Genomic DNA, 26,569 nt, shown 5'->3' with positions numbered 1-26,569 from the left:
AGACGTGCTGGTCTGAGTAATTTGGAAACTGCTGATCTGCTGGGACTTTTCCACACAGCCATCTCTACGTTTTACAGAAAAATGAGAAAATATCCAATGAGCGGCACTTCTCTGGGGTAAAAATGCAGTGTTGACATCAGACCTGACGGGATGGCATTGGCAACTCAAATAACCACTCATTACAACCAAAGTATGCAGAAGAGCATCTCTGAACGCACAACACACTGAACCTTGAAGCGGATGGGCAGAAGACACACCATGTGCTAGCAAAAGAAAAATTAGTACCAACTGAGCATCATTTAAACAGCCCAGCCTAGCTGAGCATTGACTCTGACAGTGTCCATCCCTCTATGACCACAAAATAGAAAGTTGGCATTAGCACCAACAGTGTCATCTTTACACAAAGTGAGAAGAAAGAAACAACACACATGTACAAAATGCACTATAAATGGAGCATGTATATTAGGCCACAACTAAAATAGAGGTATGCGGGCAAATCACCAAGTGCAGATCTGCATTTGACCAGGGGGAGCTCAGCATCTCAGAAAAACTTATGAAAACAAATTCCTTTTAAGGTCATATTATTGTTAATGCTCAATTCAAATGCCTTACAGAAACCTCTCAACAAATTACATTACCGAAGTATCAGAACATACCATAAACAATAATATGAATTGAAATCTAACATATGTGAAAGTCATAAAAGTTCACTCAGCTTTGTCTATAACTAGGCCGCAAAACATGAGTATTAATCATTTTCAGAGGTTATTTAGCACTAGGACGAAAAAAGACTTACCAAATACAGAGTATATTTAATTAAAGTAAATTATTTTTATCTTATTGAACAGTTTGCACTGTAGGAGGCGAAGTTCCGCCTTTGTTCACAATCGCTTTGTCAATTTTACCATCATCATCTATAAATACCTTGGTACTTTTAGAAAACAGAGGACAAACTGTCTCCACAAAGAAGAAAAAAAGATGCACAATCACTCTGGAGCTCTGCGGCGCATGCGCCCCGTCGCTTCGTGCCGTGACGCCTGGTTTAAGCTCCGCCCAGGCTTTCTAAAAGGTCACGTCGCGCTGCAGCAGTGAAACAGGAGACCGTTCCGCATCCTCTGCGCACACCTCACTTGATCTCTATCAGCAGGTAAGAGTCACCTCATCCAAAAATTGTTTAAATTTTAAACGTTTATTGTGTGTTACTGAGCGCGTCAGCCATGATGGCTGTCATTCTGATGGTGATGCGGATGTGATGCTGTTGACTGAACCTACAGCTAGCTGTATCTTCCAAAAGCTAGCCTGTTAGCCATAAATGAACAAACAGCGTCATTAGCTGTATCACTGATGCTATGTCATCTCAATTTGACAGACAACTCCTAAAAGTCTATCACCTTCTCAAAAACAGTCGTTTTAGAGTTGCGCATTTCGGCCCCATCATCGAAGTACGCAACAGGAAGGGCGCAGAAGTGATGACCTTCAAGGATGGAAGTGGAGGAGACGAGCCTGTTGCGCCTTCCTTCGCTTCAGATCGACGCTATCAGTTTTTACATGTGCTTGATTATGCGTGATTTGTCGGGTACAAACGTGGGTGGCAGCGGTGATGGGTGAGGGCTGTGACGAGGTTGTTTCCCGTCAGGGTGTAGCTGTCCCGAAGCACGTAGACATCGAGAGGCGGAGCCGCAGAGTACGTGAAAAAGCTACACGTGTTAATGAAGTCATATAGCGGCCTGAAAAAAAAAAAAAAAAAAAAAAAAAAAAAAAAATATATATATATATATATATATATATATATATATATATATATATATATATATATATATATATATATATATATATATATATATATATATATATATATATATGCTAGTTTTGTAGAAAAGTGGCGTAAAATTAACCAACTTAAGCAAATTAGTTCAGAATGTAAAATAAATACTAATATCAACAATAATCATGATAATATATAACAAATATGTTTTAGCCCTTATCACGTGGGGATGTAATTGATGAGGGTTGGATTGCAGAAGTGTTTATAATTAAAAAAACAAAACAAACGGCAGTTTCCACTTAGTAATTATATTTTTTACTATTCTCTTGCATTATTAACGAGTGTAATTCTTAAATAAGTGTTTTCATTGTTGATTTGTACGCTACTACTTCACGTGTAAAATGAATTTTAAAAAAAAAACAAATGAGGCAATGGATCAATGAACAAATCGAAACCCTTAATCAATAACTGCTGTTGCTAAATAATTCTCCATTGATAAACTAATAGTTTCCAGTCCAGAAAGTATTTTTACAATCATACACCAGGTGTTCTTAATTATGAGTGGTTTCCTTACTGACGTTTGTTATGGACATGTTTCTGAAGTCTAACCTGCACATTTTCATCAATGTCCACCTTTCTTTGAACTGCAACACCCTCGCAGCCTCGAGGTCTGTAATAGGCTCCCATTGAGCTGCATGGGTAACAGTGCTCCTGCTACCGCTGCAGCATCAAGGCCTGAAGATAGATGCGACGCCAAGGCCAGAGGCCCGTCTGGTAACAAAGCACAGCACTGAAAGCAGGCTTTTTATTTTAGTGCTGTCCTGCAGGAGCCATTTCATCGCAAAGCTCATGCAACTTGAAAATAGAATTAAAAAAAAAAAAAAAAAAAAAAGTGGCACCCTCCAGAGGGTTCTGATGATCTAGACAAAACGGCAAAAAAATCCTCATCCTCCCCCTACATGCTTATGAACATAGGCAGTAAATCTAGCATGCAAGCTCAAGACCTTGTAGTTGAATGCTTGCAGCAATGCTTAAAAGAAGACCAGCTGCAGCGTGATGGCTGTAAATGTGGACTCTGATGTTTTTCTTGTATTTGTGATTTCTCACTGCATGCCGGGCTGCTCCTGTTTTAAGGTGAGAAGCATTGGATGGCCCCTCTGTTTGTTTTTGTTTTTTCTTCTGTTAACCTGAAATTCAATCGAAATCAGACAGCATCACAGTTAAATCAGCCTGGTACAAATCTAGATGTGTCATTTTCCATCTAACAACAACTAAAGAGCGTGTGTGTGTGTGAGTCCGGTCTTCTTGTTTTTTCAAGTGGTTCTCTGTGACTCAGCAGGGAGTTGATCTTCATGTCGCATTGCAGAAGTGTTGTTGAAGCAGACCACTTCAACAGGCTGGATCAAAGATCAGAAAATATAGAGAGCTGGGCTACGTGTCATGAAAGCCTGCATATGCAGTCTACTCACAACAGTGAACCAGCTTTAAACTGTTCAGTCATATCACTTCAGGCTTATCAGTTTTTAGTGATGGTATGGTTTTGTTTTGGGGGTTTTTGGGTTTTTTTGTTTATTTTTTGTTTTTTATTCTTTTGAGCTGCTTTAGCCACACAGGAAATTGATCAGGAATCGATGAAGAATCTGACCTCCAAGCAGAATTTCTAATTGCAGTTACCAAATCAATAAATCTCACGAATGACAATCAATAGGATGCACTCGAATTTACTACACACACGCCCGTTCAACTATCTTATTGAGGACCTTCATTGACATAATGGTTTCCCTAACCGTTAAAAATGAATGCCTCAACCGAACCCTTATCCTAAACCTAACCATAACCTAATTGTAACCCTGACACTAAAACCACATTTTGAGCCTCAAAAAGGCCTTCAAACTTGTGAGGACCAGTGTGTGTGTCCTCACAAGTGACTGTTGGTTCTTACAAGTATAGTAGAATGCAGCTTTCGGTCCTCACAAAGATGGCTAAACAGGAACACGAACACACACAAACAGCCTTAGAACCTTGTGCACATAATTTATAAAATATTTGAAAGCCGCATTAGATAAATGTCCTTGGCCACTGGGGCAACATGATCACTGAACAGTGTATGTTATTGGTAACTTTATGTGTATGTGACTGTCTGGAAGATAACGGTTATCACCAGTGTTGATGATAACGCTACTGGAAGGTCTCTACTTGATTCTGATAGCGCTTACGCTGCTCTAGTTTTAGCTTCCTATTTTTTTTTTTTTTTTTTTTTTTTTTTTTTTTGGAAACACAGGAAGATCTTTTTAACCCTGGAGAACCCATGGGGTCAAATTTGACCCCATGGTTTCCCTAGTAAACCAATGGGGACGGATCTGACTCCATGGGTTCTCCAGGGTTAAAGAGTTCTTAGCCTAATACTGTAGCTCAGGGTAGTCAATACAAATGAAGACGCAGGTTCACCCAATTGTAATGTCCTGCAGTTTTTATAGGATGTGCTATAGTTTCTTTAAATCTGCTACAGTTGGGTAGTTGAGGCTTCTACCGAACTCAAAAAAATTTCTGTATTTTAATATTAACTCAAAAAACAAAACAAAATGGTTTCAAATAATCACTTGACTTCATGAATAGATCATGAAGCTAAAGGAATATGCAAAGCAGAAATATTTAAACTCAAACACCAATGAAAAGCCTTCCTTTTAATTCTCTTGATCAGGCCATTTCCCTAACATCCTATGCTCTGAATAATGGACTTTTTTTTTTTTTTTTTTTTTTTGTCTTTTTAACCTTTTGGGCTTGTTTGTTTTAAGTGTGTCACATCTGTGGTGCAAGGCCCTGCAGTGGTGCTTGTGTGGCACAGAGTGAGGTAGTTGTCTTTGTTCTAATGGCCTCCTCTGGGACTGTTTCCTGGAGACGTTCAAGAAGCAAACCCAAAAATGGAAAACATAAGATTAGTACCTCCTTTGGCTGTGAGTAACATAAGCTGAGTTGTCATCACCTGATTATGTCTAAAGCAGTTCAGCCACAGCCTTCTGACAATCTCCCATTTTTTGATTTGGGAGCCATCGTAGATTAAGAGAGACAGAAGGATAATCCTATGTGACAAATATTTTCCCAGGTTACTTTACCAAAGAGAGAAATGTCCTTGACACCACACACTCTCTCTCTGTGGTTGTTGCATTGATGCATAGTAGTGATTCTAAAACTTTATACTTGCACATTTAGCCAATATCTTTTTTTTTTTTTTTTTTTTTTTAAAGCTAATAACCCTCCAAGCATAAACTCTAGTGCACTACTACCAAACTTGCCCCAGCTGATAATGTGCTAGAGTCCTGCCTCATATTGTTCTTTTAAGGGGGTTGTATTAATTTGTGTATGCAATTCCCTATGGACGGTGTAAAAAGACAGGGTTTCACCCATTGCAAACGTGCTCCTGTGCACTCGTCCAAAATCCCGGATGCATGTCCCTGGTTGCGGATGACCTATGTGTCAGTTTAATGCCGATTGGTTGACACGTGGCGACATTCACAGGGACTGGGAGAAGCACAGGCAGTGACTGTGGTGGTCACTTCTCAATGTGTTTGACACTTTGTTTCACTTCAGCTCTTTTCATGTTGTAACTTCCCTCTACTCTGTCCTGAGCTGATGGACCAATAACAGAATAACCAGGAGTAGCCCGCAGACCAGTTATACTACATAGTTGTGTAGTATACTGGTACACTCCCTCCACCGACGCTCTCTGTGGGTAAGCAGGCCTCCATAGGCTGCTGGGGCTGAGCCGTGATTTCAGCGTAAGCCTCCAGTCAATGTAAAGTTGTCATCTTTAGTAATTTTCCGTTATATTTTTTTTTTTTTTTTTTTTTTTTTGTCCAGTTGTTGCATAAACTGTAGATTTCCTATTGAGTTAGCTTGTTGTGCAATGTTTCCTTAGCGAAACTCCACCACGGTGGAGTCGTACTGCTTCACAAAGGAGGGCAGGTATTTGCTGAGCATGGTTTTTGGCTGGTACAGACAGTGGAGCAGAGCTGAGGGCACACATGCCTGTGCCCTTAGGTTGGCTTTTATCACGTGTAAATACTTCCTTTTATTCACTGGAGATGTGAAGTATGCAGCTTGTACCCCTGCTGAAGCTATTCTCCTCGGGGACACGATATGCCCTGCAGGCCTGGCCGTGTGAGTGTGTGTGATAAGAGTTGCACACTGATTTCATTGAGAGGCCTGTGTGTACTGTAAAGGTTATATCATAGCTTTAAGCTGAGGATTAACACAGAGGGTACAGGGAGTATATCAGACGGTGTGCTCTCACAATAAACCAGCCTCCCTGACTTTATCATTAAGCTGTATTACAGCCTCCTATGAATGTGTGCCTTTACAATATACTGACAATTCCAGCTTTTAGTTGACACTGCTTGCTGTGGAGGAACATTTAGTAGAATAAATGAATAGTCTATCGAATTCTCCAATGGATGACCTGCTATTGTGGCCCACACCCGGCAGCGTTGTGCACAAAGCTACAGCCTTGTGTTCAGCGGGAGCGCCTCGGATACCAATATAGCCAAACAGACAAGTCACAGCTTGTTCTCAGGCACACAGTGCATTAGCTGGAGTGAGAACGGAAATTTACAAATCCTTGATGCACTCATATCGCATGGCTCCAGTAGAAATAATTTGTAGTCTGAGAACAGCAGCGCTTAAATGGATGCGTGACGTGTCACTCCAGGCGAAGAACTAAAGGTGTAACTGGCAGAGAGGTGTATAATGACAGAGGAAAACAAAGAGTGTTGCTGAGGAGGGGGAAACGAGCCGTGTTGCATCCAGGCCTGCAGCTATAATGAGGACTGGCAGCAGAGTCTATAGGAGCGTTATTACACAACCCCTTCCCCCTCCCTCCATCCGTCTGGTGTGGTTCACATGGGGGAGGTGAGGGGTTACGTAACTGCTAATTTATGGAAGAGTGAGGAAGGGAAAGGGGAATTAAATAATCTGGTTTGAAGGCTGTTTATGGAGTTTGGTCACTGCCACCAAGCTTTCTGTTTTTAATGACTGACACCAGATGATGCATGAAAATGAATGTCAACAAGATGGGGTGTTTGCTTCTAGTCACAATAAGTGATTTTACTGAATTACTTTTTTTCTATTTCCTTTTCTTTTTTCTCCCCCCCCCCCCTTCAACTCTCAGGAAACAGGAAATGTACTGCTCGCATCTTGCACACATGTCATGTTCTTGTATGGTGTGATTAAGTGCCATCGTGTAGGAGTTTGCCCATTTTCACCAATCTGGCTGCACTTAACTTAGAAAAGCTCATTGGTATAACAGTATAGTTGAGCTGCAGACAATGGAGACATTAAATGAGGCCAGCCCTGGGCAGTCATCCAGGTTTGCACATAGTGAAGCAGTATGTGTGTTTCGCTCTCTTTCAGCCACCATGACTCACCAGTATCCCGCACTGACCCCTGAGCAGAAGAAGGAGCTGCAGGACATTGCTCACAGGATAGTAGCTCCAGGCAAAGGCATCCTCGCAGCTGATGAGTCCACCGGTATGTGTTGGTGTGTCGGTGTTTCAGCAAAGGTGGCTGATTGAAACGCAACATTAAACATGGTTGAATACCAACATACAGTACACTGAACATGCAGTGAGTTGCATGTGAAATTAGAATTGCTGTGCGTTTATTTAAAGAGATCATAAAATAAAGATGCATGTTATTGTTTCTATAAGATTACTGCAAACAAGCAGTTTTAGTCTTCTGCTGTAGGCCATTTTATACTGTAAATGATGCTAAATAAATGGCATTTGTATCGTCTGTGTGTATTTTATTAAATCCATGTCCTTGTTTTTTGCTCTTTAGGCAGCATGGCAAAGCGTTTGAACCCCATTGGGGTCGAGAACACTGAGGAGAACAGGCGCCGCTACCGCCAGTTGCTCTTCACAGCCGACCAGCGCATCGACAGCTGTATCGGAGGTGTGATCTTCTTCCATGAAACCCTCTACCAGAACACTGACGATGGCGTCAACTTCGCCAAGCTCATCAAAGACCGCGGCATTGTCGTTGGCATCAAGGTAGGCAGGGGATTGCCGTTGCTGGGTAATCAGTTTACCCTGGTGCATTCTTGAAAATTAGTTTTAGCTCAGTTTCATTATGCTTCTGCTGCATTGCCTGGTTTGTGCCATTACGTGTTAGTTTACATAGTTTGTTGTGCTCAGAGTCTACCTTAAAACACAAGAGCCTGAGTGCTGAAAATCTCAACCTCCTTTTGTTTTGAATGTCATCATCACTTCGCTGTTGATATAATGCAGTCAAGTGACTCAGCTTAGCAGGCAGTGTAAACCCTCATCGTTTAGCAGGTAAAACCTGAAAGGTGTTCCTTTTTTTTCTTAAACCAAAAAAAACCACGCTTTCAGTGTGTTTACATACACTCAGACCCACACATAACAGCAGATCATGTTGTTAGGACCAACTGGGCTAAAGTTATTTCAGGTCAAATTCAGAACATTTTCTGTTTGTCTTTACAGGTTGACAAGGGTGTTGTACCCCTCGCTGGAACAAATGGAGAGACCACCACTCAGGGTAGGAGACAGTAGACACACAAGTTTGAGAACTGAAATGAACTTCACGGAAGCCCTGTGTGTTTCTCATGGCTGGTTCTGTGCGTTGTTTGAGTGCAGGTCTGGATGGGCTGTCCGAGCGATGCGCGCAGTATAAGAAGGACGGCGCAGATTTCGCCAAGTGGCGTTGTGTGCTGAAGATCAGCGAAACCACGCCGTCTGAGCTGGCCATCTTTGAGAACGCCAACGTGCTGGCACGATATGCTAGCATCTGCCAACAGGTTAGTGTGGTACTATAGAGGATTCCTTTCCTTTTTTTGGAAAGGACACTAGTGATCATCAAATGATAGTATTGTATATTTCTAAAATACTGGTGTTAAATTTACACTCTGTAATCTCTTTCAGAATGGTATTGTTCCAATTGTGGAGCCTGAGATCCTTCCCGATGGAGATCATGACCTGAAGCGTTGCCAGTACGTCACCGAGAAGGTAACATGTTGCAGAATGTGGAACTCTGCCACCTTTATCTGTTCTGGAGAGTTCAAGTTTGGACTTGCGTGCTATCGTTTGTCTCCTGCTGTTAGGTCCTTGCTGCAGTGTACAAGGCTCTGTCGGACCACCACGTGTACCTCGAGGGGACACTGCTGAAGCCCAACATGGTCACAGCTGGACACTCCTGCCCAACTAAGTACAGCAGTGAAGAAATCGCCATGGCTACTGTTACTGCTCTGCGCCGCACAGTGCCTCCTGCTGTCCCAGGCAAGATACTTGTGTATATAATAGGAAAAATTCAGGGAGTGGGACAGTATCTGTGTGCAACAGCAGGGCTCCAAGTGACTTAATAGAGCAGCATATTTAAAAGTTAAACCATTATATGTTATCATGGATAAACTGCTAGCTGAAACATGCTTTTGTGAATGTATAAAATCAGTTAGATCATCCCTTGGAATTTGGATGAGTTGACTAGTAAATTGGCAGTCTTGGCATTTTTCAGATTGCTTTGATTTCCTAATAGTAATACTTAAATCTCTAGATTCTTTCACTCGTTTATATCTACCTGCAGAGTGCAAACATGCAGGAAAAGATGCTTTCGAAAACCTTTAAAATCTTCCTCGACATCAGGTATGAGCAGATCGGTAACTCGTGTTTCTTTTGTATAAACAGGGGTGACATTCTTGTCTGGTGGCCAGTCTGAGGAAGAGGCCAGCGTGAACCTTAATGCCATTAACAACTGCCCACTCCCCAAGCCCTGGGCCCTGACTTTCTCCTACGGCCGTGCCCTGCAGGCCTCAGCTCTTAACGCCTGGAAAGGACAGCTGAACAACGAGAAGGCCGCCACCGAGGAGTTCGTCAAGCGCGCCGAGGTCAGACCACAGGAAGGGACATCAGATGTGTCCTTTGTACTGCTAATTTAAAAAAGCAAAACTTTCTTTGCTCTTTTGCTTATGTCTGTTTTGTTTTTTTTCTTCTCCAGGCTAACGGTCTGGCTGCACTCGGCAAGTACGAGTCTTCCGGAAGTGGCACCGCCGCAGCCCAGTCCCTCTACGTGGCTAATCACGCCTATTAAACAGCAAACTACCACGTTGAGCTGTGGCATAGTTATAGTCTTCTATCTGCTCTGTCTCCCCTCTTCACTCCTCCATCAATCACAGGCCTGTGCTGTCTGCTTTACTTTAGAGTTCTTAAATTTACATTATTAGATATGTGTATTTGAAACCATCATGTGACATCACAGTACAAAAGGAAACAGACATGGGTCATCTGTCTTTTTTTTTTTTTTTTTTTTTTTAATTCCCCCCAGTTTCAACAAATGGTTAGTTTTGAGACAATTTGAAGTTAAACAGTTGGAGGATAATCAAAAATGTTTAGTCAGTATTCATTCCACATTCCTTCTTTCACGCAGCTGTCTCTGCCCACTTCACACAAAATATCAAATCACTCCCAAGCAGGCCAGATCAGCATGTTTGTGTCAGTGTTTCGCTTCTGTCAGAACGGCATTTGTTCATTGTTGAAACGCTCTACTAACATCCGCACTGACACCAAGTGGGACCAACTGCTTATTAGTGGCATCAGAACATGCGTTAAGGAGCAAGATGGCAGACGAGGTGAAAATGTTGAGCCGAGTTGATCTTTTGAACAAAAGTGTGGAGTGCTCTGTTGTGCTTTCAGACAGATGTATATCTAGTAGATGTTAGCAGGCACATTATACTGTAATAAGCCACTACACACCAGGATTCTTCCTTTTTTTTTTTTTTTTTTTTTTTTTTTCTTTTTTTTTTTGTTCTTGTGCTCCTTATCACCATTATTGAATTTTAAAACAAACAACCATCTTGTGTGTCTGTTCATTAGCTTAACATTACATGCAGTAATCGATGTATTCAGTTGTGTGAAGGTGTCAATATTATGTGATGCTAGTGTGTCATCCTCCCACCTGATTTCCCCCCTGCCTGCCCTACCGAACGACCAGACTAGTTTCTATCGACATTCACATCCAATGGACCAATGGCGTGGGGTCAGCAGCGGGGAAACGGTCGCTGCTGTGTTGGAGTACTGTGCCGTTTGTGGTCTTAATATTGTTCTTTAAGCACTTGGTGTGTCAAATAGTGGAGAAAAATAAACTAAAACCTTAAAACATCAGATGCTTTTGTGTGATGGAATTTTCTACACCTGTCCTGATACTGGTGATGACAGAGTTATACATGTTAGTCAAATATTGCTACTTTATTATTTAGAATCTTTACTGCCTCTACATTTTAGAAATCAATGTTGAGTATTTAATTATATTTAGTTGGCTGATATCATTACCTTTACACAATCAGCTTATTGTGATTTGAAATTAAATGGCCAACACTAATCTGCATATTTAAACTTTATTTTCAGTTTCCTGGAGGTGTATATATGCCTACATGCACCCCCTTTCTGAGTCAAAGTCATGTGTTTTGCGCTCAATCTTGCAGATTGGATAGACAGTCGCATGGAAGCAGCTCAGGGTGTGTAGGCATGACCTGCTGAAGTTAAAGCTAAAGATCAGAATGTAACACGTAGGATATTACTTTGGTCAGGGTTTACGGAAACTGGTCCAAAAAAAGGGAAAAAATATCCAGTGAGCAGTATTTCTCTGGATGATAATGCTTTGATGGCAGAGGTGACTGGCCAGACTGCTTTGAGCTGATAGAGAGGCAGCAGTAACTCAAATAACCACTCAATAGCTAAGATAAGATAAAACTTTATTAATCCCTCGGGTGGGTTCCTCTGGGAAATTCGGTTTCCAAAAGCACAGCACCGACAGAAGTTACAGTTACAGAATATTATATATATATATATATATATATATATATATATATATATATATATATATATATATATATATATGTATATATACATACACACACATATAAATACAGAGACAAATATAAATAAAATATACGAAGGGGATAAATAGAATAAATAGGAATAAAAATAAAAATACAAGTGAATTGCACATTTCAAGTATTGAGGTCTATTGCACCATTGACTAAGATATGCAGAAGAGCATCTATGAATGCACTACACATCATGTGGCTTAAAGGAGATGTGCTACCGCAGCAGAAGACCACACCAGCTAAAATTTCTTTCAGTGGACAGTGAGTCTGTGTGAATTTATAAAGCCTTTTTAAAAACAACTACGGGGTCTGCTTCACCAAATGTAAAAGACAAACTTGGGCCAAAAGGTAAAAAATATAGAAAATCGCTCCACAATTTTGCAGCTGCAACTTCGAAAGCCCCGTCACCTCTTGAGTTTATGTTGTGTCTTTGGAACCAGCAAAAGTCTCTGGTCTGCTGACCTGAGAACGAGGTGGGACATAAGAGTGCAATAGCTCAGACAGATAAAATTATGTAGAATCATTAAGAGACTTAAAGACAAATAAAAGGATTTTTAAAATGGATTCGTAAACTAACTGGAAGCTAAAATTGGAGTGATGTGCTCTTGCATCCTTGCACCAGAAAAAAATCGAGCGGCGCTGTAGGTGACCAACTGGCCTGGCCAATTCCAATGAAAAGTGCATTGCAGTAATTGACACAAGAGGTTTTAAAACAGAAGTATTAATGTTTCAAGGTTGGACTAGAGTGGCTTGACCTTTGGCAGTCATCTCAACTGGAAAAAGCAGGCTTTTGCTACAGTGTTCACATAAGCTTTGAGCTTTAGAGAAGGATCCATTTTCACTCCTAAATTAGTGATAATGGATTTCTCATTTGGGGCCAATGAGGAAAGGTCAATACAGGGGCTGCTGCTGGTGCCGCTGAATCTAAACAACGTGACTTCTATCTTGTTCTCATTAAAATTCAAGTGATTTATCACCATCCATCTCCTGATGTCAATAAGGCCGTCATGGAGAGGCAGGACAGAGCATTCAGTCGTGTGCTAACATGAGGTCTAAAGTGTACCTTATGTTGGGTCCAAGCTGTGTATCACCATTTTCACTAGCATTACTGATGCTACCAGTTTCTTAAAATTATTTAGATGAAATATGCACTTTATGAAAGGGTATCTGTGGTGTCCAGTAGAGTCCAAGGGTCACCACACAAATCACCCAAATTTAACAAAGCTGACCTAAAAGTAATGAGGTCACCTGTTTAACACCAGGACCAGCTGGACAAATCAGAGCAGGGTAAATACATAACTGAGAGAGCAGCTGTTTCCTCCCTTATTGCCTATTCTGGGTGTCCTTGAGCACCCTGGCTAACTTCCATATATCATCCCAGGGTTATCAGATCAGATTTGGGTTTTACTGGACAGCTTGAGGAAGATGGCAGTGATGCAGGTGGATGTCCCTCTAGTGTCCTTACCTGACAGAACGACCACAATATGTGCATCTTCGGTGTCTGACAAGTGGTCATCAACACCAGGGCACCACAAGGAACTGTCCTCTCCCTTTTTCTATTCACCCTCTACACCACGGACTTCAGCCACTGCACAGAGACCTGGTATCTTCATCAGTTTTATAATGAGTCTGTGGTGGTTGGATGCAATAGCGAGAGTGATGAGATAGAGTACAGGGCTGTGGTGGACTTGTTTTTCCACATGTTGCGGGCATGCTGCTGGGGCAGCAGACTAAGGATCATATGTGTTAATTGTGTAAATAACACTAAGCATACTCACTTTTGTTGGTTGCTCAAGGAATTTATGCATTCACAAAGATGAATTGAGCCTGTCGTAATTAAAGCTACCACAGATGGCGCTGAATACCCACATTTATCACAGTGTGTTTGTGCGTTTAATTCTTTTACAGGTTGCGCCGACGGTCATTTTCACTCCTGCAATCCTTTGCACAACAACGTACAGCCCTAACACCTTTTTAGAACTATACGGGCAGACAGATGTCTATGCAAATATTTGATCCTATTTAATTTAATGTAAGCTATCTGTATGAACCACGGTTCTGTTTTCGTCCTCACGCGAAGAACCGCTTAGATACGTTTAAAAATTGGTCATGTGATCGGTGCTGCTGGCTGCTTGGCATCCACGAGTGCTCCCTCCCAGTTCATTGGAAGAAATGGCTATCACGGAAGTGGGTGAGTAGATTCGTAACTGAAATGAGTGTAAATGATTTAATTCTTATTAAGTGTTTCATTTTCATTGGTTTACGTTAGATTTATTAAACATGAACCTTTGTACAGAGTGCAACCATAGCGGACTAACAGGAGCCGTTTTCTCCATGTTATGACCCTTTGAAGCTAATGGCTAGCTAGCCCCAGTTGCAGGGGTGATGCCCTGCCACTGCAAGAACACCTGCTGTTTACTACATGATTTGTTTTTGTTTTGTGTTTTTAAATATATTTTTTTAATTAAAGGAATACTTACGATAGTAAAGCTTCCACAAAGGGCAGTAATATGCCTAATGTTTACACTGAGCCTCGTTTACAACCATGTAAGACACTGTAGTTGATGCAGCATGATAGACACAAATGTCTTACTCAGTCAGTGGTCACCAGTCTGGACATATCGAGGGTACGTAGGGGTCAAGGATTGGGATAAAATCCTCTGTCATAATATACAGTCACCGGATATTTTATTAGGTACACCGTGAGACTACTGAGTTCGATCCCACACTGTAGTCACAAAGGGGTGGACATGGTCAGCAAGAAAACTCAAGTATGGTATTTAAACGAGGCTCAGTTGGTGCTAAGGGGCCAAGAGCATATCCCCCACACCAGTTACACCACCAGATGCCTGTACTGTTGATACAAGACAAGGTGGATCCCTACCTTTATGCTGTTGATGTCAAATTGTGACTAAAAAAGTGGCCAGTGAGTGCGTGTAACCTATTTTAAAATATTATATTTAACATATTGTTCAATGATTTCCAGAAGCAAAAAAAAAAACAACCCCAAAACTATTTCATTTTTTAACAATTGAGTATTTTTAGTTTAAACACCATGGTAAACTCTGATTATGTTTGCTGGTGCTTATATAAATGATCTGATTTTGTTTTAGCCTGAATCCCAAGTTAGGTTTGAATGTCGGCATTTAGAGCTGAAATAATTGGTCAGTTATCTGTTTAAATGAAGTTTTACTGCAGTTATTTTGGTAATAGATCGATTGTTACAGTTAGTCATTTTAATGTGAAACAGTGTTTATTTTAACTAAGCTGTTATTTAATTTAAAATGGGTGTATTTCAAATGTATACTTTAATTTCTACTGTACTCCATTTTTAATTGATAGATAATTAGCAGATTTATCATCAGTGAAAATCTTTCAAACAACAATACTGTGTGTTTGTCTCCCAGAGCGTCGACGAGGTCAGCTTGCTGCTCTATCCATAGCAGCCGTTGTCATCATTGTGGGAGTCCCTTTGTGGTGGCGAACAACTGAGACATACCGTGCCTGGTTACCTGTCAGTCAGATCAAAGATCTGGCTAAACTGCAGGTTTTTTAGTGTTTCCATTTATCTCTCATGCCTTGTAGTTGATTGATCTTCCTTGTGTAATACATTCTTATCTCTACGTTATTTCTTATTTTGCAGCTGCACTTGAGCGCTGATGTCGAGGTTGTGTTTGCACGCGGCACCGTCACGCCAGAACAGCAGAAAAAGGTCCCGTTGACGCAGACGCAGGATGAGGAACATACAGTGGATGGTGATTTGCTCATGCAGTTTATGATTCTGCGGTCACAGAATATGAAGCCTGCAAGGTCGTTTGACTCTCAAACTTTCTTTCCAGAGGACACAACATTGAGGTACAGGTATGAAACAAAGTACCGCACAGCTACAATCATGGAGGAAGATGCCCTGAAAAAGCCGACTGCTGCAGGTGAGCAGCAGCCTGTCAAATCCAACTTGTGGTACTTCAGATGTTGACATTTGACATTTTTTCTCAAAGAAAGCACAGCTGATAATCACGATAATTTTTCTGCTTTAGAAGCAGATCTGTCTCTGCACATGCTCAGTGAGAGTCCGTGCGGTTCTTTAGTTGTGTATGTGATCCCGGAGTCCTCTTCTTTGCTGCCTGAGGTAAAACTGAAGCTTTTTTATTGTATTTCATGAGTGTGATCACTCCATGCTAATTACTATTAGAAAAAAGGATAATGAAGAAAATATAATTTACTGTCACAGATTGTAAATAGAGTACCTTCTGCAGAGCTTGAAACACAATTAATTATTTGTTATATTCCAGGTAAGACAAAGATAATAAAGTATGCATTGCACCTTCATGCCTTTCAGGATGTGAATGTGTATATCGGTCAGCGAAGGACAGCCCTGGTGCGTATCAGCGCCCAGATGAGAGTGGGCAAGACACTAGAGCAATTGCTGGCTCAGTTGGAGCCCCAGATCAAGCAGGTGCTCCAAGTGATGTCTTTTAGCCACACTGACATCACTGTTGCACTCAGCGACAGAGTCCGTTTTAGACCTGGCAACAAAGAGAGCATTGCTGACAGCATGAGAGCCTTCAAATCTAGCCCAGGTTGGTAATTTGGCTCCAGGTTTAACTCTGAGAACACGTTTGTGTCTTTTCTTTGATTGTTCTTATCTTCCTGTCAGGTTATGAGATCACATTCAGTCTGCTAAACCCTGATCCAAAGTCACACCAGCTGCACTGGGACATTGAGGGTGCCGTGCAGACATACATCCAGCCTTTGCTTACAAAACTGTCCCCTCTGGCTAACTTTAGCATGGACTCTCAGGTGCTGTTAATGCACAGTCCCTATTATGACAAAGAAAAGATGCTCAATTATTGGAAGTTAAGGTTTACCTTTCCTTTTTTATAGACCTTGTACTACACCATGCTCGGAGTGACCCCACGCTTTGACAGCAGCTTCGAGGCTTACACGCTCAATGCTGACAGCCTTGCACATGTCATCAACCCGGTGGAGGCTAGACTTGGTAAAAGTCTGCTTTTTTAAATGATCATGGTTTAGCTTTTTCTGCTGTATTTAAATACAGTATGTTTTAATTCTTTTTTTTTTTTTGCGTTTGACTTCCAGGCTCTAATGCGGCATCTTCTAACCCTGTGTTAAATTTTTTGCTGTATGTCCCGGATATTCGTCATTCACCCCTTTACATCCACGATCACAGGAAACAGGAAGTCCCTTCCAATGCGTTTCACTCTCCACGGTGGGGTGGAATCATGGTAAGAAGAACGAAGAGCAACGCTGAGGGAGAGCTGCATGTTTATTTTGTTATGTTGGGTATTGTAACCTATATTTATCCATGTTTTTGCAGGTTTATAACGTGAATGGTTTCTATGGGTCGGAGACGGAGTTCCCTGTTCACGTCAACATTAACATGGCTAAAGTGATGGGAGTCTTCCTCGCCCAGCTTCGGTAAGTGTTAACCCGCAGTGCGGCAGTCGTTTTCTTTCCTCTCGACACAAAGTAACCTTCATGTGCCGTGTCCTGTCAGGTTGTTGCTGGGCGTGCAGTCATTAAGCCCCCCACCTGGCTTCCTCGTGGCACCGTGTGGTAGCACAGGACTAGCTGACTGGGAGCTGGATCGCCTCATGTGGAGTCGTAGTGTGGAAAACATTGCAACAGCAACCACCACCATCACCTCTCTGGCGCAGTTGCTGGACCAGATAGGCAACATTGTTATCAATGACAACATTGCACAGCAGGTAAGGTGAAGGTGTTTTAGTAGTTATGCGTTTGCTCCATGTAGCAAAATTGTGCATGTGCGTAGATTTCTTAACACATCTTAACTTTGATTCTGGAGATTTATGTCATTGTTTTGGTTTCTCAGTTTAAATTTAAAACTGTCATATGTGACTTTATTTTGTTGTTAAATACTTTGTTATTGTCAGTTAATCAACAATAAACAAGCTACTTCCTGCTCATCACCTGAAGACAAAAATCCAAAATTCATCCTTCTTTTAATAATTGTATTATTGTACTAGCGACATAGTAGTGAGGACGCAAACTAAAGTTAGTTAGTAAGCTTCTACTCTGAGGGGCTTCTGGTTCATTTGCACTGGCAGGTAACAAAGATTGGCCAGAAGAGCATCTGTTTAATGTAGTACAATCAGATCCTAGCTGGGGGAAGTCAGGAACAACATCAGCAATCTTACTACATAAGCTGAAATTAGAAACATAAAAAACAAAATCAGAAACTATTTCTGTTGTCACAGCCAGCTCAAAAAGTAAAAAAAACCCCAAAAAGCTCAATTAATCTCAGTGACTGCAACATATAAAGAGGATGCCACACCAGAGTTTGAATTTGTCAGCAATACTTATTTTATTTAAACAGAATGAAGGTCTGGAGGCCTGGAAGACGGTAAGATAAACATGGAAGGAGTCCAGGCCAGCCACACAGGAGGCTGTGGGACCCAGAACCTCTCTCCCTAAACTAATAGAATAATAAAACCCATTCATGCATCTTCTGCCACTTATCCGTGTCCAGATCGCCATTGCAGCAGCCCGGGGAACACAGAGGCATACCCTCGGTCTCTCGGCCATCCAAGAAATGTAATCTCTACAGCATGTCTTGGGTTTGCCCTGGTGCATCCTCCCAGAAGGACAGGCCAGGAACAGGACATGCCCAGGAGGGATCCTAGTCAGATGGCTGAGCCACCTTGGCTGGCTCTTTGCAATGTGGAGGAGCAGCTCCTCTACTCTGAGCCCCTCCTAGATGACTGAAACCCTTGCCTGTCTCTAGGGAGAGGTCAGCCAACATTCGGAGAAAGCTCATTTATATTGCTTATATCCATGCTCTCATTCTTTTGAGTTAGTACCGAGAAGCTAGTGGACAAAGTTGCAGACCTGTCCCTCTGTCTGCCTCTGTCTGCATCTCACTCAACAAGAGCCCGATATACTGAAAAATCCCCCATTTGGGGCAGCAACTTGAGCTTAACCCTGACTGGGCACTCCACCTGGCATAGATCTGTGGTCTCAGACATAGAAGTGCTAGTTCTCATTCTTGCTGCATCACATGCAGCTGTGAACTGCTCCAAAGTGAACTGGAGGCGACCACCTGATGAACCACATCATATGCAAAAACCAAAGATGAGGACCTGAAGCCACAAAATTAGAAGCTTTTTGCCACTTGGGTGCACACCTAGAAATTCTGACTCTAAATTTTGTCAATGCCTCTTTTTTTTTTTAAAGAAAAGATACACAAAAAAATCGCCCTATGGAAAACCAAAAAATAACACTTTCATATCACACGAAGACTGCATATATGAACACAAAGACAAACCGAATGAACCCAAATAAAACAAAAGGCCATTTCAGTCTCGGTATCAGAGTGGTATCTTACGGCTAACAATTAGGTAGTCTCCTCTAATTTCATAATAATAACAATAATAATACATAACCTGTGATCTAATTTGCTAATATGCAGGTGTCCAGTGCTGTCACGTCCCTGCAGCTGGCCATGGCTGAGCTGGAGGTCGGAAACCTCGGCTTTGCTCTGCAGTACAGCAAAGAGGCCATCTTGGCTTCGGAGAAAGCATTCTTCGACCCTTCGCTCCTTCACCTGCTCTACTTTCCAGACGATCAGAAGTTTGCTATCTACATACCACTCTTCTTGCCCATGTGCGTGCCTATTCTGCTCTCAATGCTGAAAATAGTGTCGGAGGCCAGGCAGAGACGCAGAGAAAAGCAAGCCAAAAAGGAATAAGAGGCACTCAAGCAGGAGAAGAAGAACAAAGAAACTGTATGAACAAACCATTTCGTTAGTGGCCTGAAAAGGCTCATGTGAACCATTGTGGTTTGGGGTTTACAACTCCTATTGTTTTGTACAAGGATTTATGCCTGATGTACTGAGTGATTGCAGCGACTGTTTGACACTGCATGGCTGAAAGCTTCAGTTTATTTATTTTATTTCTCATGTTATTAAGAAATAAAAACTAAAGTTCCGTCTTTTGTTGTTGCACAATACCTAATGGGCTGGTACAATGGGCTGGGCGCCTGAGCAATCAGAGCACATTTACCAATTATACAGTTGTTCATACACTCGGTATTTATACCTAAACGCCTTCTAACATTAACACGTTCACTCACACTCTAATCAATTGGGTTTAGGATCTTCCTCGAGGATTTATAGATCAATCCACTGAGCTTCAGACTGGTAGATAACCCTACCATCTGAACAGCTGTGGCTTATGGAATGCCAGGACTGCCATAATGAATTAATTAAATACACCATTAAATAATTAATTAAATGTGGCAATAATTAATTAAAATTGGAATTAATTAATTAAATAAATAGTTATGACACATGTAATTAATTAATTATTGACACATTTAATTAATTATTTATGTATTTCACTTTTTAATTAATTATTGACACATTTAATTAATTATTTAATGATATATTTATTTATTTCATTTTGGCAGTCCTGACGCCTGGCTCTCATCATGAAATAATTTTATCTGTCAGCCTCACCCATCAAACTCAGGAGGCGGGGTTAACGCTGCCCATGCAGCTTCTCTAACATTTGATTGGTTGCCGTGCAAAGTAAGTCAAAACAGGTCGATCCTAGATAATCGATTGCTTGTGTAGACTTGGGGCAGCCAGGTATCCCAGAATGCAGATCAAATCACAGGCAGCAATGGTGGTGGTGTAGTTTTAAAATACCCCGTTTTTCTGTCACCAGCTACACTTTTAACAGTGTTTTAGCCGCGAATGTCGCGCCGTATGTCTGGTCAGGTTGTCAACATAGAACATGTTTGCAAAAGTGCTCAGATGTTTTCAGAGATTTCACTAGCTCTGCTAACAATTAGCATGCAGAGTGCACCGAGGGGGTTACGTTAACCGGTTTGTTTACATATTCCACTCTCCGTGTTCCACATGTTGCATTCGCAGATTCTCATTTTCACCGAACGATCGTCTCTTTCCGCCTGGTCTTGTGTCTCTGTGCTTCTGTAACATAAAGAACGAGCTGACATTTTTCTCACGAAACCAGCGATCAGCTCAACAGACCCTCAGTTTACCTGCATGCATCCTCCTCCTCATCTGTCAGCTGTTTAACACCTGCTGCTAATTCAAGAAACACGCCTAGTTACCTGGTGATAGTCACAGTTTAACTGGGCAGCCGGTGCTCAATATAACGCAATGTCAGCGCATTTTTCTGCACAAGATAAGTAAATATAGTGTTTTCCCCGAGCGCAGAGCTGCTGGAGCTTGTTTCCTTACAGAGCACTTTATAGGCGAACAGCTTCATCGGCGGCTGATGTCCAATCACCGGCACACAGCTTTGAAACCTCAGCTGAGTTTTAGCTCTCAGTGGTTAAACGCTGGACTTCATTCACTCAGGTTCTGTCTGTCGGGTCACGTTTACTTCGCTGTTTTATTTACAACTGAGCAAATCGGTTTGGCTGAGGTTAAAGTTATGTTTCATAACTGCATAGTTTCACAGACGTTTAATGGTTCACTGGCACATGTGTTAGACTGAACTATCATCTAAATATCATCTGTTTTTTAATAGTTATTCAACTGTATTCTAAGCACCTGTCTGTTAGAATGTGATTTTTTTCTCTCTCTCTGTTGGCAGAGGTATAAAAATGCGCAGGAAAATCTGACGTGCATGGCAAACTTCAGCGACGATATTTAGGGAGGAATAAACACACATCAAACATAAATGAACCATTTGCCTGTCTCCATAATTGAGAGCATTTTCTCTTCTTACGTCAATACTCTCTCTCTCTCTCCTTTTTTTTTTTTTTTTTTTGCTTTTTCGGTCATGTTATGTTTACCTGGCAAAGGCTTGTTACAAACTATGAAACACATCGTGCAGACTTCTGGATGTTAGAAGAAAACTAATACTGCTCATGAATGAGACTAAAGGCAGGAAGGTGTCCTTTAAAACATGTTAATAGGACCTCCCTATTTATATCATAGTTTATGATATAGCACGTGTATTTCAGTAATAGCCTGCTGAGGCCACTATACGTTTGTTTATATCTAATCTTCCTTTTCAAACATTTAAACAGCAGCGAGTCTGCAGCTGAGGGAATACAAACTCAAACTGTCGGAACAGGTTTGCTCGTTTCTTGGATTCATTTGGTGATTTATTAAATGTATAACTGTTATTCTAATCTGCTGCTGAGTCTCTAACACTTTTCTTTATGCTGTATATTTTCACGTCTCTGGAATAGTTGGCAGTTAGATAGTCAGCTGGGAAACTTTGTGTTAACTCATGGAGCTGAGGATATCGTGGATATGCTGACCTCGCTCCGTGGTGTACAGGGCCGTTTAACCTCATGATTAATATTCACAATAAAAATATTAGCCGAACATCATGAAGTCTGTATGTGTTTCATAGTGTCGAACAACCTTTGTACAGTTAAAGCCAGCAGTTACTACATGACGGAAACACCAACTTTATCTCTTTTATGTGTTTATACACAGGTCACGCTGATTACTGAACAAAAACCCAAAGATCAGATGTTAAACAGATTTATTTGCTCTCTCTCCTCCTTAAACATGTTTTTAATGTTAGTTATAATTCAGAATTGGCGACTGAAACACGTAGGACACATAAGAACTTCAGGAAATAAAACACCGATAAATATAACCTCAGTAAAAGAAGTCAGCGGGGGTTACTACAGCTGTGTACCGGGGCCTGCGCTTTGTCGGTGGGATTGCTTGCGAGGCGAGCGGGTCTATCCCACGCTTTGCCGTGAGACTGGGCAGACATCTCCGAAATCATCGAAACACTTTTGCAAAGAGGCTGTATCTTGACAAACCGACCAGACACATGAAGATTAAACCACTACATTCTCGGCTAAAAAAATATTAAAACGGTATTTGGTGACACACAAACAGGGTTTTTCAAAGCTCAGTTCTGTTAGCTTCCACATGCCGGTTGTTGTGTGCTAGAAACAATGGCCACCAGGCCAAAGCAATGGTTTTGACTCGATCAGCGTTAACCCCGCCCCCTGAGTTTGATGGGTGAGGCTGACAGATAAAATTATTTCATGATGAGAGCCAGGCGCCAGGACTGCCAAAATGAAATAAATAAATATATCATTAAATAATTAATTAAATGTGTCAATAATTAATTAAAATGTGAAATACACAAATAATTAATTAAATGTGTCAATAATTAATTAATTAAATGTGTCAATAATTAATTAATTACATGTGTCATAACTATTTATTTAATTAATTAATTCCAATTTTAATTAATTATTGCCACATTTAATTAATTATTTAATGGTGTATTTAATTAATTCATTATGGCAGTCCTGGCGTTCCATAGTGGCTCAGGTTACGGGTTACGCTTTAAACTGTAACCCCACTCTCCGATAGGTGGCGGTATACGCCTTTTAAAGCTAGACGTACCCTGTGAAGAAGAATCCGTTATCGGTAGCTTCTGCTCGCAACTTTTAGCCCTTGCTTATCTCGCTGTTTGAATTCCGCTTCGAAGTGTTTCAATTTTTATTAAGGTGTAGCTTAAACCGAATCTCTAACGCGTAGTTCGTACATGCCGCTTACTATCTAGGCGCCACTCTAGTCATCTTTTTACCAAAAGTTGATCTATTAGCCGGCTTGCTAACTTCCCTCGCGTTGCGCCATCATGTCTGGCGGTCTTATTCGAGGACCCGCGGGGAGTAACGACTGTCGGATATATGTGGGAAATCTCCCTCCCGACATACGTTCAAAAGACGTGGAAGACTTATTTTACAAGTACGGAAGTATTCGTGATATAGATCTGAAGAACCGAAGAGGAGGACCACCGTTTGCTTTCGTGCAGTTCGACGACCCGAGGTGAGCCGCATTGTCCCGCCGCCACGTCTGCCTGTTATCTCCACAGTTAGCCAGCTACACCCAAATAAGGGGACACAACGTGCGAGTTGACGGGATATAACCTGTAGCAAGAATTTGGTTTAGGAGAAGGTTTGAGTCGAGTAATTGGAGCTCTTTTTGGATTGTCGTGAAATGTGTGTTGTTGAGGCCTGCAGGAGGCCACGTTAATTGGCGGTTTACCCCGTTAAGTACCTGTGAATGTGCTTGCAAATGGGCTACTACCAAACCACTTTTTAGCTGATGGGTAATGATCAACATACCAATTAAACGATTTAACAAAATATCTATCATCTATAAGTCCACTATAAGAGGCTAATTTCCTCCCCATTTTTAAATGGTCTATGACAAAGACTGAGATGCGAGTAAAACTGCATGTTTGTTTGCATTATTGGTATTAGATTATTCATTTCACTGTTCGATTTCACAGGGATGCTGAAGATGCTGTTTATGGGCGTGATGGATATGACTACGATGGCTACCGTCTGCGTGTGGAGTTCCCTAGAAGTGGAAGAGGAGGAGGTGGTGGTGGTGGTGGTGCTGGAGGAGGGGGAGGAGGAGGAGGGGGAATGGGACCCCCAAGGGGAAGGTATGGTCCCCCATCCCGACGCTCGGAGAACAGGGTGGTTGTCTCAGGTGAGTGGTGTATTTTTCTATCTGAAGGTTGTGGTCTCTAGTTTAAAAGTGTGTAGTTGTATGTGTAAAGCTTACAAAACTTTTGTTGTTATTTACTTGTTAGGCCTTCCCCCCAGCGGGAGCTGGCAGGACCTGAAGGATCACATGCGGGAAGCAGGTGATGTATGTTATGCTGATGTGTTCCGTGATGGCACTGGTGTGGTGGAGTTTGTACGCAAAGAAGACATGACCTACGCCGTCCGTAAACTGGACAACACAAAGTTTCGCTCCCATGAGGTATGTAAATCCTCACATTGTCAGACTCTCTTAACTCATTCACTGCCATTGACGTCTATAGCCGTCAATTGCAGTGAATGAGTCAATGGGTTTAACTCATTCACTGCCAATGGCTGGCAGTGAATGAGGCTTGCAAAGAGGTTTCACCTTTAATCAAACGGAAAACAAATAGTTAGATATTTATGGTGTGTTCCTGAATAAGTCAGAATTTCTGTTTTCCAGTCAGAAATTTAATCTGGAACACCCCCTGAACTTGGATGTGCCACTTGTAAAGTCAGACCAGACCCAGGAACTAAATAATTCATAGGCAGCATACCTTGACAACAAAATGTAGCATTAACCCACCTTGGCTCATGTGCTGACTCACATGATCAGTAATGGGTCAATGATACTTGGAGCCACTGCCAAAGGGAACAAATGCTGCTACACTTTAATTACCCGGGACTCTCCACCATTTGTTTTATATCATTTATTGATCTCACAAGGGAAATTGTTTTGTTACAGCGGCAGGATAAAGAATAAAAATTAGCCTGTTACAGAAAGACAGTTAGTTACAGTTTCACAGAAAATGTCAGGAATTGTGGAGTGGGTGAGATGGATTGTCCAAGATGGAGAGCAATTTGAGCGTCCTCCAAATTCTGGCCAATCATCGTTCCAACCTTGTGAATCAGTTGGCACTGATGCTTTTTCTTGCTCCTTATTGCTACCACAGATGGGTAGGAGACCTTCAGGATCACTTAGAACTGAAGGAGCCTGTTGGCTGCGAAGTGAAACGTCTTTGCAAACCTAAAGAAGTCTTGATGCCTTTTTTTTTTTTTCTTCCTCCTTTATCTCCAATCTCTTAAAGCTGTTAAGACTACCATTACCCAGATGACTGAGAGCCAACACAGACATTGAAAAGCTTACTTAAACATTGTAAGGAATGTGACAGTTAATTTGCAGTAAGTAAAGCAAAATGCTCAACTGTAAAGATTTCCTGGTGATAAGAATCAATAATTGGCTTATCTGTTTTATATTAACAGAAACGATCTTACTGAATGATGAATTGGCTGATTATGAATGCAATTTAAAATTCTGATGTGTGGATTGGGGTTGTTGTGCAGCAGTATGTCTGTTTATTTATGACTAATACATCAACCAGGAAAAAATGTGGTTAGCTATTTCTGTATGTGGGTTTCATATAACAGGAAAAGGAATGGTCGGTGATGTGTGCTCATGTTTGTGTTCAGGGTGAGACGGCTTATATCCGTGTGAAGATGGACGGCCCTCGGAGCCCCAGCTACGGTCGCTCTCGCTCTCGTAGCCGCAGTCGAAGCAGGAGCAAGAGTGGATCACGCAGCTACTCCCCACGCCGCAACAGAGGATCTCCCCGATATTCTCCCCGCCGCTCTCGCTCCCGCTCCCGGTCCCATTCCCGCTCTCGCTCCCGCTCTCGCACCTAGGCAAGCCTGACCTAAGAGCCAGAGTGGAAATCTTCACATTACTCAACGAATCCTGTGTATTCATCAAGGATCATCTCGTGTGTCACCTATGTATGCTGTCATGGTGTGTGCTTCCTTCCCTAACCGACACCAACCCACCTGCAGTTTTATTTTCCATTCTAATTTTTGCAGACCAGTTGAGCGTGCACATGACCGAGTTTTGCTCCATTATTTCTTCTCTTCTCTCAAAACGTGTTCTGCTTCTGCTGTGTCATCTCTAATTCATCTGTGTACCTCTCTTCTCCTGATTGTCCTGGTTGAGTGTTGAATGTTTTTTGCTTCATTTGCAAAGATTCTTTTTTTTATTTTATTTTTTTTTATTTTTTTTCCTTCCTTCAGGCGAAATACTGCTGTCTTTTTGACCTTCTTGTGTTTCTCTGTTCAGAGTTCAGAGGAACAGGATAGGATGGGAACAGAGGAAACAGTTCATATTAGGATAAACAGGAGGAGGAGGAGTCAAATGTGGCACCAATGGTATGATGGCTGTGCCTTGTCAACTGTGAAATTATAAGGCTGTTCATTTTTTCTTTTTTCAAAAAGCATAAATCTGACAATAGGGCCCAGTTTGAATGTTTTCAGTAGTTAAGTTTTTTTTTTTTTTTTTGGTGGTTTTTTTTTTGGGGGGGGGGTTTGGTGCTTTTTATCATCCTTTATCATAC

The 26,569-nt window shown here is 41.5% G+C and overlaps 3 protein-coding genes across 6 annotated transcripts; all 3 read left to right on the top strand.

Moving 5' to 3' along the window:
• Positions 1–1,014: 1,014 nt before the first annotated feature.
• Positions 1,015–10,932, top strand: aldocb (aldolase C, fructose-bisphosphate, b). 3 transcript variants are annotated; one of them, XM_086308738.1, is made up of 10 exons: positions 1,058–1,147; positions 2,427–2,539; positions 7,172–7,288; positions 7,598–7,809; positions 8,263–8,317; positions 8,416–8,576; positions 8,701–8,784; positions 8,880–9,054; positions 9,460–9,659; positions 9,770–10,932. In XM_086308738.1, the coding sequence occupies exons 2-10, from the start codon at positions 2,461–2,463 to the stop codon at positions 9,860–9,862; spliced, it is 1,176 nt and encodes a 391-aa protein (XP_086164864.1). In that variant the 5' UTR covers positions 1,058–1,147; positions 2,427–2,460; the 3' UTR covers positions 9,863–10,932. The 3 variants fall into 3 exon arrangements, with proteins under 3 accessions (XP_086164865.1, XP_086164864.1, XP_086164866.1); XM_086308739.1 differs by lacking the exon at positions 2,427–2,539 and having other exon boundaries at positions 1,015–1,147; XM_086308740.1 differs by lacking the exons at positions 1,058–1,147; positions 2,427–2,539 and adding an exon at positions 2,547–2,899.
• A 2,755-nt stretch (positions 10,933–13,687) lies between these two features.
• pigs (phosphatidylinositol glycan anchor biosynthesis, class S) lies at positions 13,688–19,631 on the top strand. Its single transcript, XM_086308737.1, has 12 exons — positions 13,688–13,848; positions 15,065–15,204; positions 15,301–15,412; positions 15,497–15,586; positions 15,695–15,786; positions 15,997–16,237; positions 16,315–16,457; positions 16,542–16,656; positions 16,758–16,903; positions 16,996–17,096; positions 17,176–17,386; positions 19,108–19,631. Exons 1-12 carry the CDS (start codon positions 13,830–13,832, stop codon positions 19,384–19,386), a joined length of 1,689 nt encoding a protein of 562 aa, XP_086164863.1. The 5' UTR covers positions 13,688–13,829; the 3' UTR covers positions 19,387–19,631.
• Positions 19,632–23,030: 3,399 nt separating this feature from the next.
• On the top strand, positions 23,031–26,332 carry LOC147320627 (serine/arginine-rich splicing factor 1B-like). 2 transcript variants are annotated; one of them, XR_015131278.1, is made up of 5 exons: positions 23,031–23,481; positions 23,948–24,153; positions 24,257–24,429; positions 25,659–25,974; positions 26,296–26,332. XR_015131278.1 is itself a non-coding variant. In XM_086308731.1 (4 exons), the coding sequence occupies exons 1-4, from the start codon at positions 23,291–23,293 to the stop codon at positions 25,869–25,871; spliced, it is 783 nt and encodes a 260-aa protein (XP_086164857.1). In that variant the 5' UTR covers positions 23,032–23,290; the 3' UTR covers positions 25,872–26,172. The 2 variants fall into 2 exon arrangements, 1 of the variants encoding a protein (XP_086164857.1); XM_086308731.1 differs by lacking the exon at positions 26,296–26,332 and having other exon boundaries at positions 23,032–23,481; positions 25,659–26,172.
• The last annotated feature ends 237 nt before the right edge of the window (positions 26,333–26,569 follow it).

The sequence above is a fragment of the Aulonocara sp. 'chitande type north' Nkhata Bay genome, linkage group LG10, assembly GCF_057382095.1.
Source record: "Aulonocara sp. 'chitande type north' Nkhata Bay isolate Kocher_YH1m ecotype deep benthic linkage group LG10, A_spYH_male_GT1.1, whole genome shotgun sequence".
Lineage (NCBI taxonomy): Eukaryota > Metazoa > Chordata > Actinopteri > Cichliformes > Cichlidae > Aulonocara > Aulonocara sp. 'chitande type north' Nkhata Bay.
Note: the sequence above shows the minus strand (reverse complement) of the source record. Positions and strands in the feature narration are given on the sequence as shown.

Bases quoted from the DNA above. Each gene is read 5' to 3' on its own strand.
- aldocb (XM_086308738.1), top strand. From the start codon at position 2,461: ATGGGTAACAGTGCTCCTGCTACCGCTGCAGCATCAAGGCCTGAAGAT. The intron at 8,318-8,415 runs GTAGGAGACAGT...GTTTGAGTGCAG, and splicing joins TGGAGAGACCACCACTCAGG to GTCTGGATGGGCTGTCCGAG. The intron at 9,660-9,769 runs GTCAGACCACAG...TTTCTTCTCCAG, and splicing joins AGTTCGTCAAGCGCGCCGAG to GCTAACGGTCTGGCTGCACT.
- pigs (XM_086308737.1), top strand. The intron at 15,205-15,300 runs GTTTTTTAGTGT...CTTATTTTGCAG, and splicing joins AAGATCTGGCTAAACTGCAG to CTGCACTTGAGCGCTGATGT. The intron at 16,657-16,757 runs GTAAAAGTCTGC...TTTGACTTCCAG, and splicing joins CCCGGTGGAGGCTAGACTTG to GCTCTAATGCGGCATCTTCT.
- LOC147320627 (XM_086308731.1), top strand. From the start codon at position 23,291: ATGTCTGGCGGTCTTATTCGAGGACCCGCGGGGAGTAACGACTGTCGG. The intron at 23,482-23,947 runs GTGAGCCGCATT...TCGATTTCACAG, and splicing joins GTGCAGTTCGACGACCCGAG to GGATGCTGAAGATGCTGTTT. The intron at 24,154-24,256 runs GTGAGTGGTGTA...TTTACTTGTTAG, and splicing joins GAACAGGGTGGTTGTCTCAG to GCCTTCCCCCCAGCGGGAGC.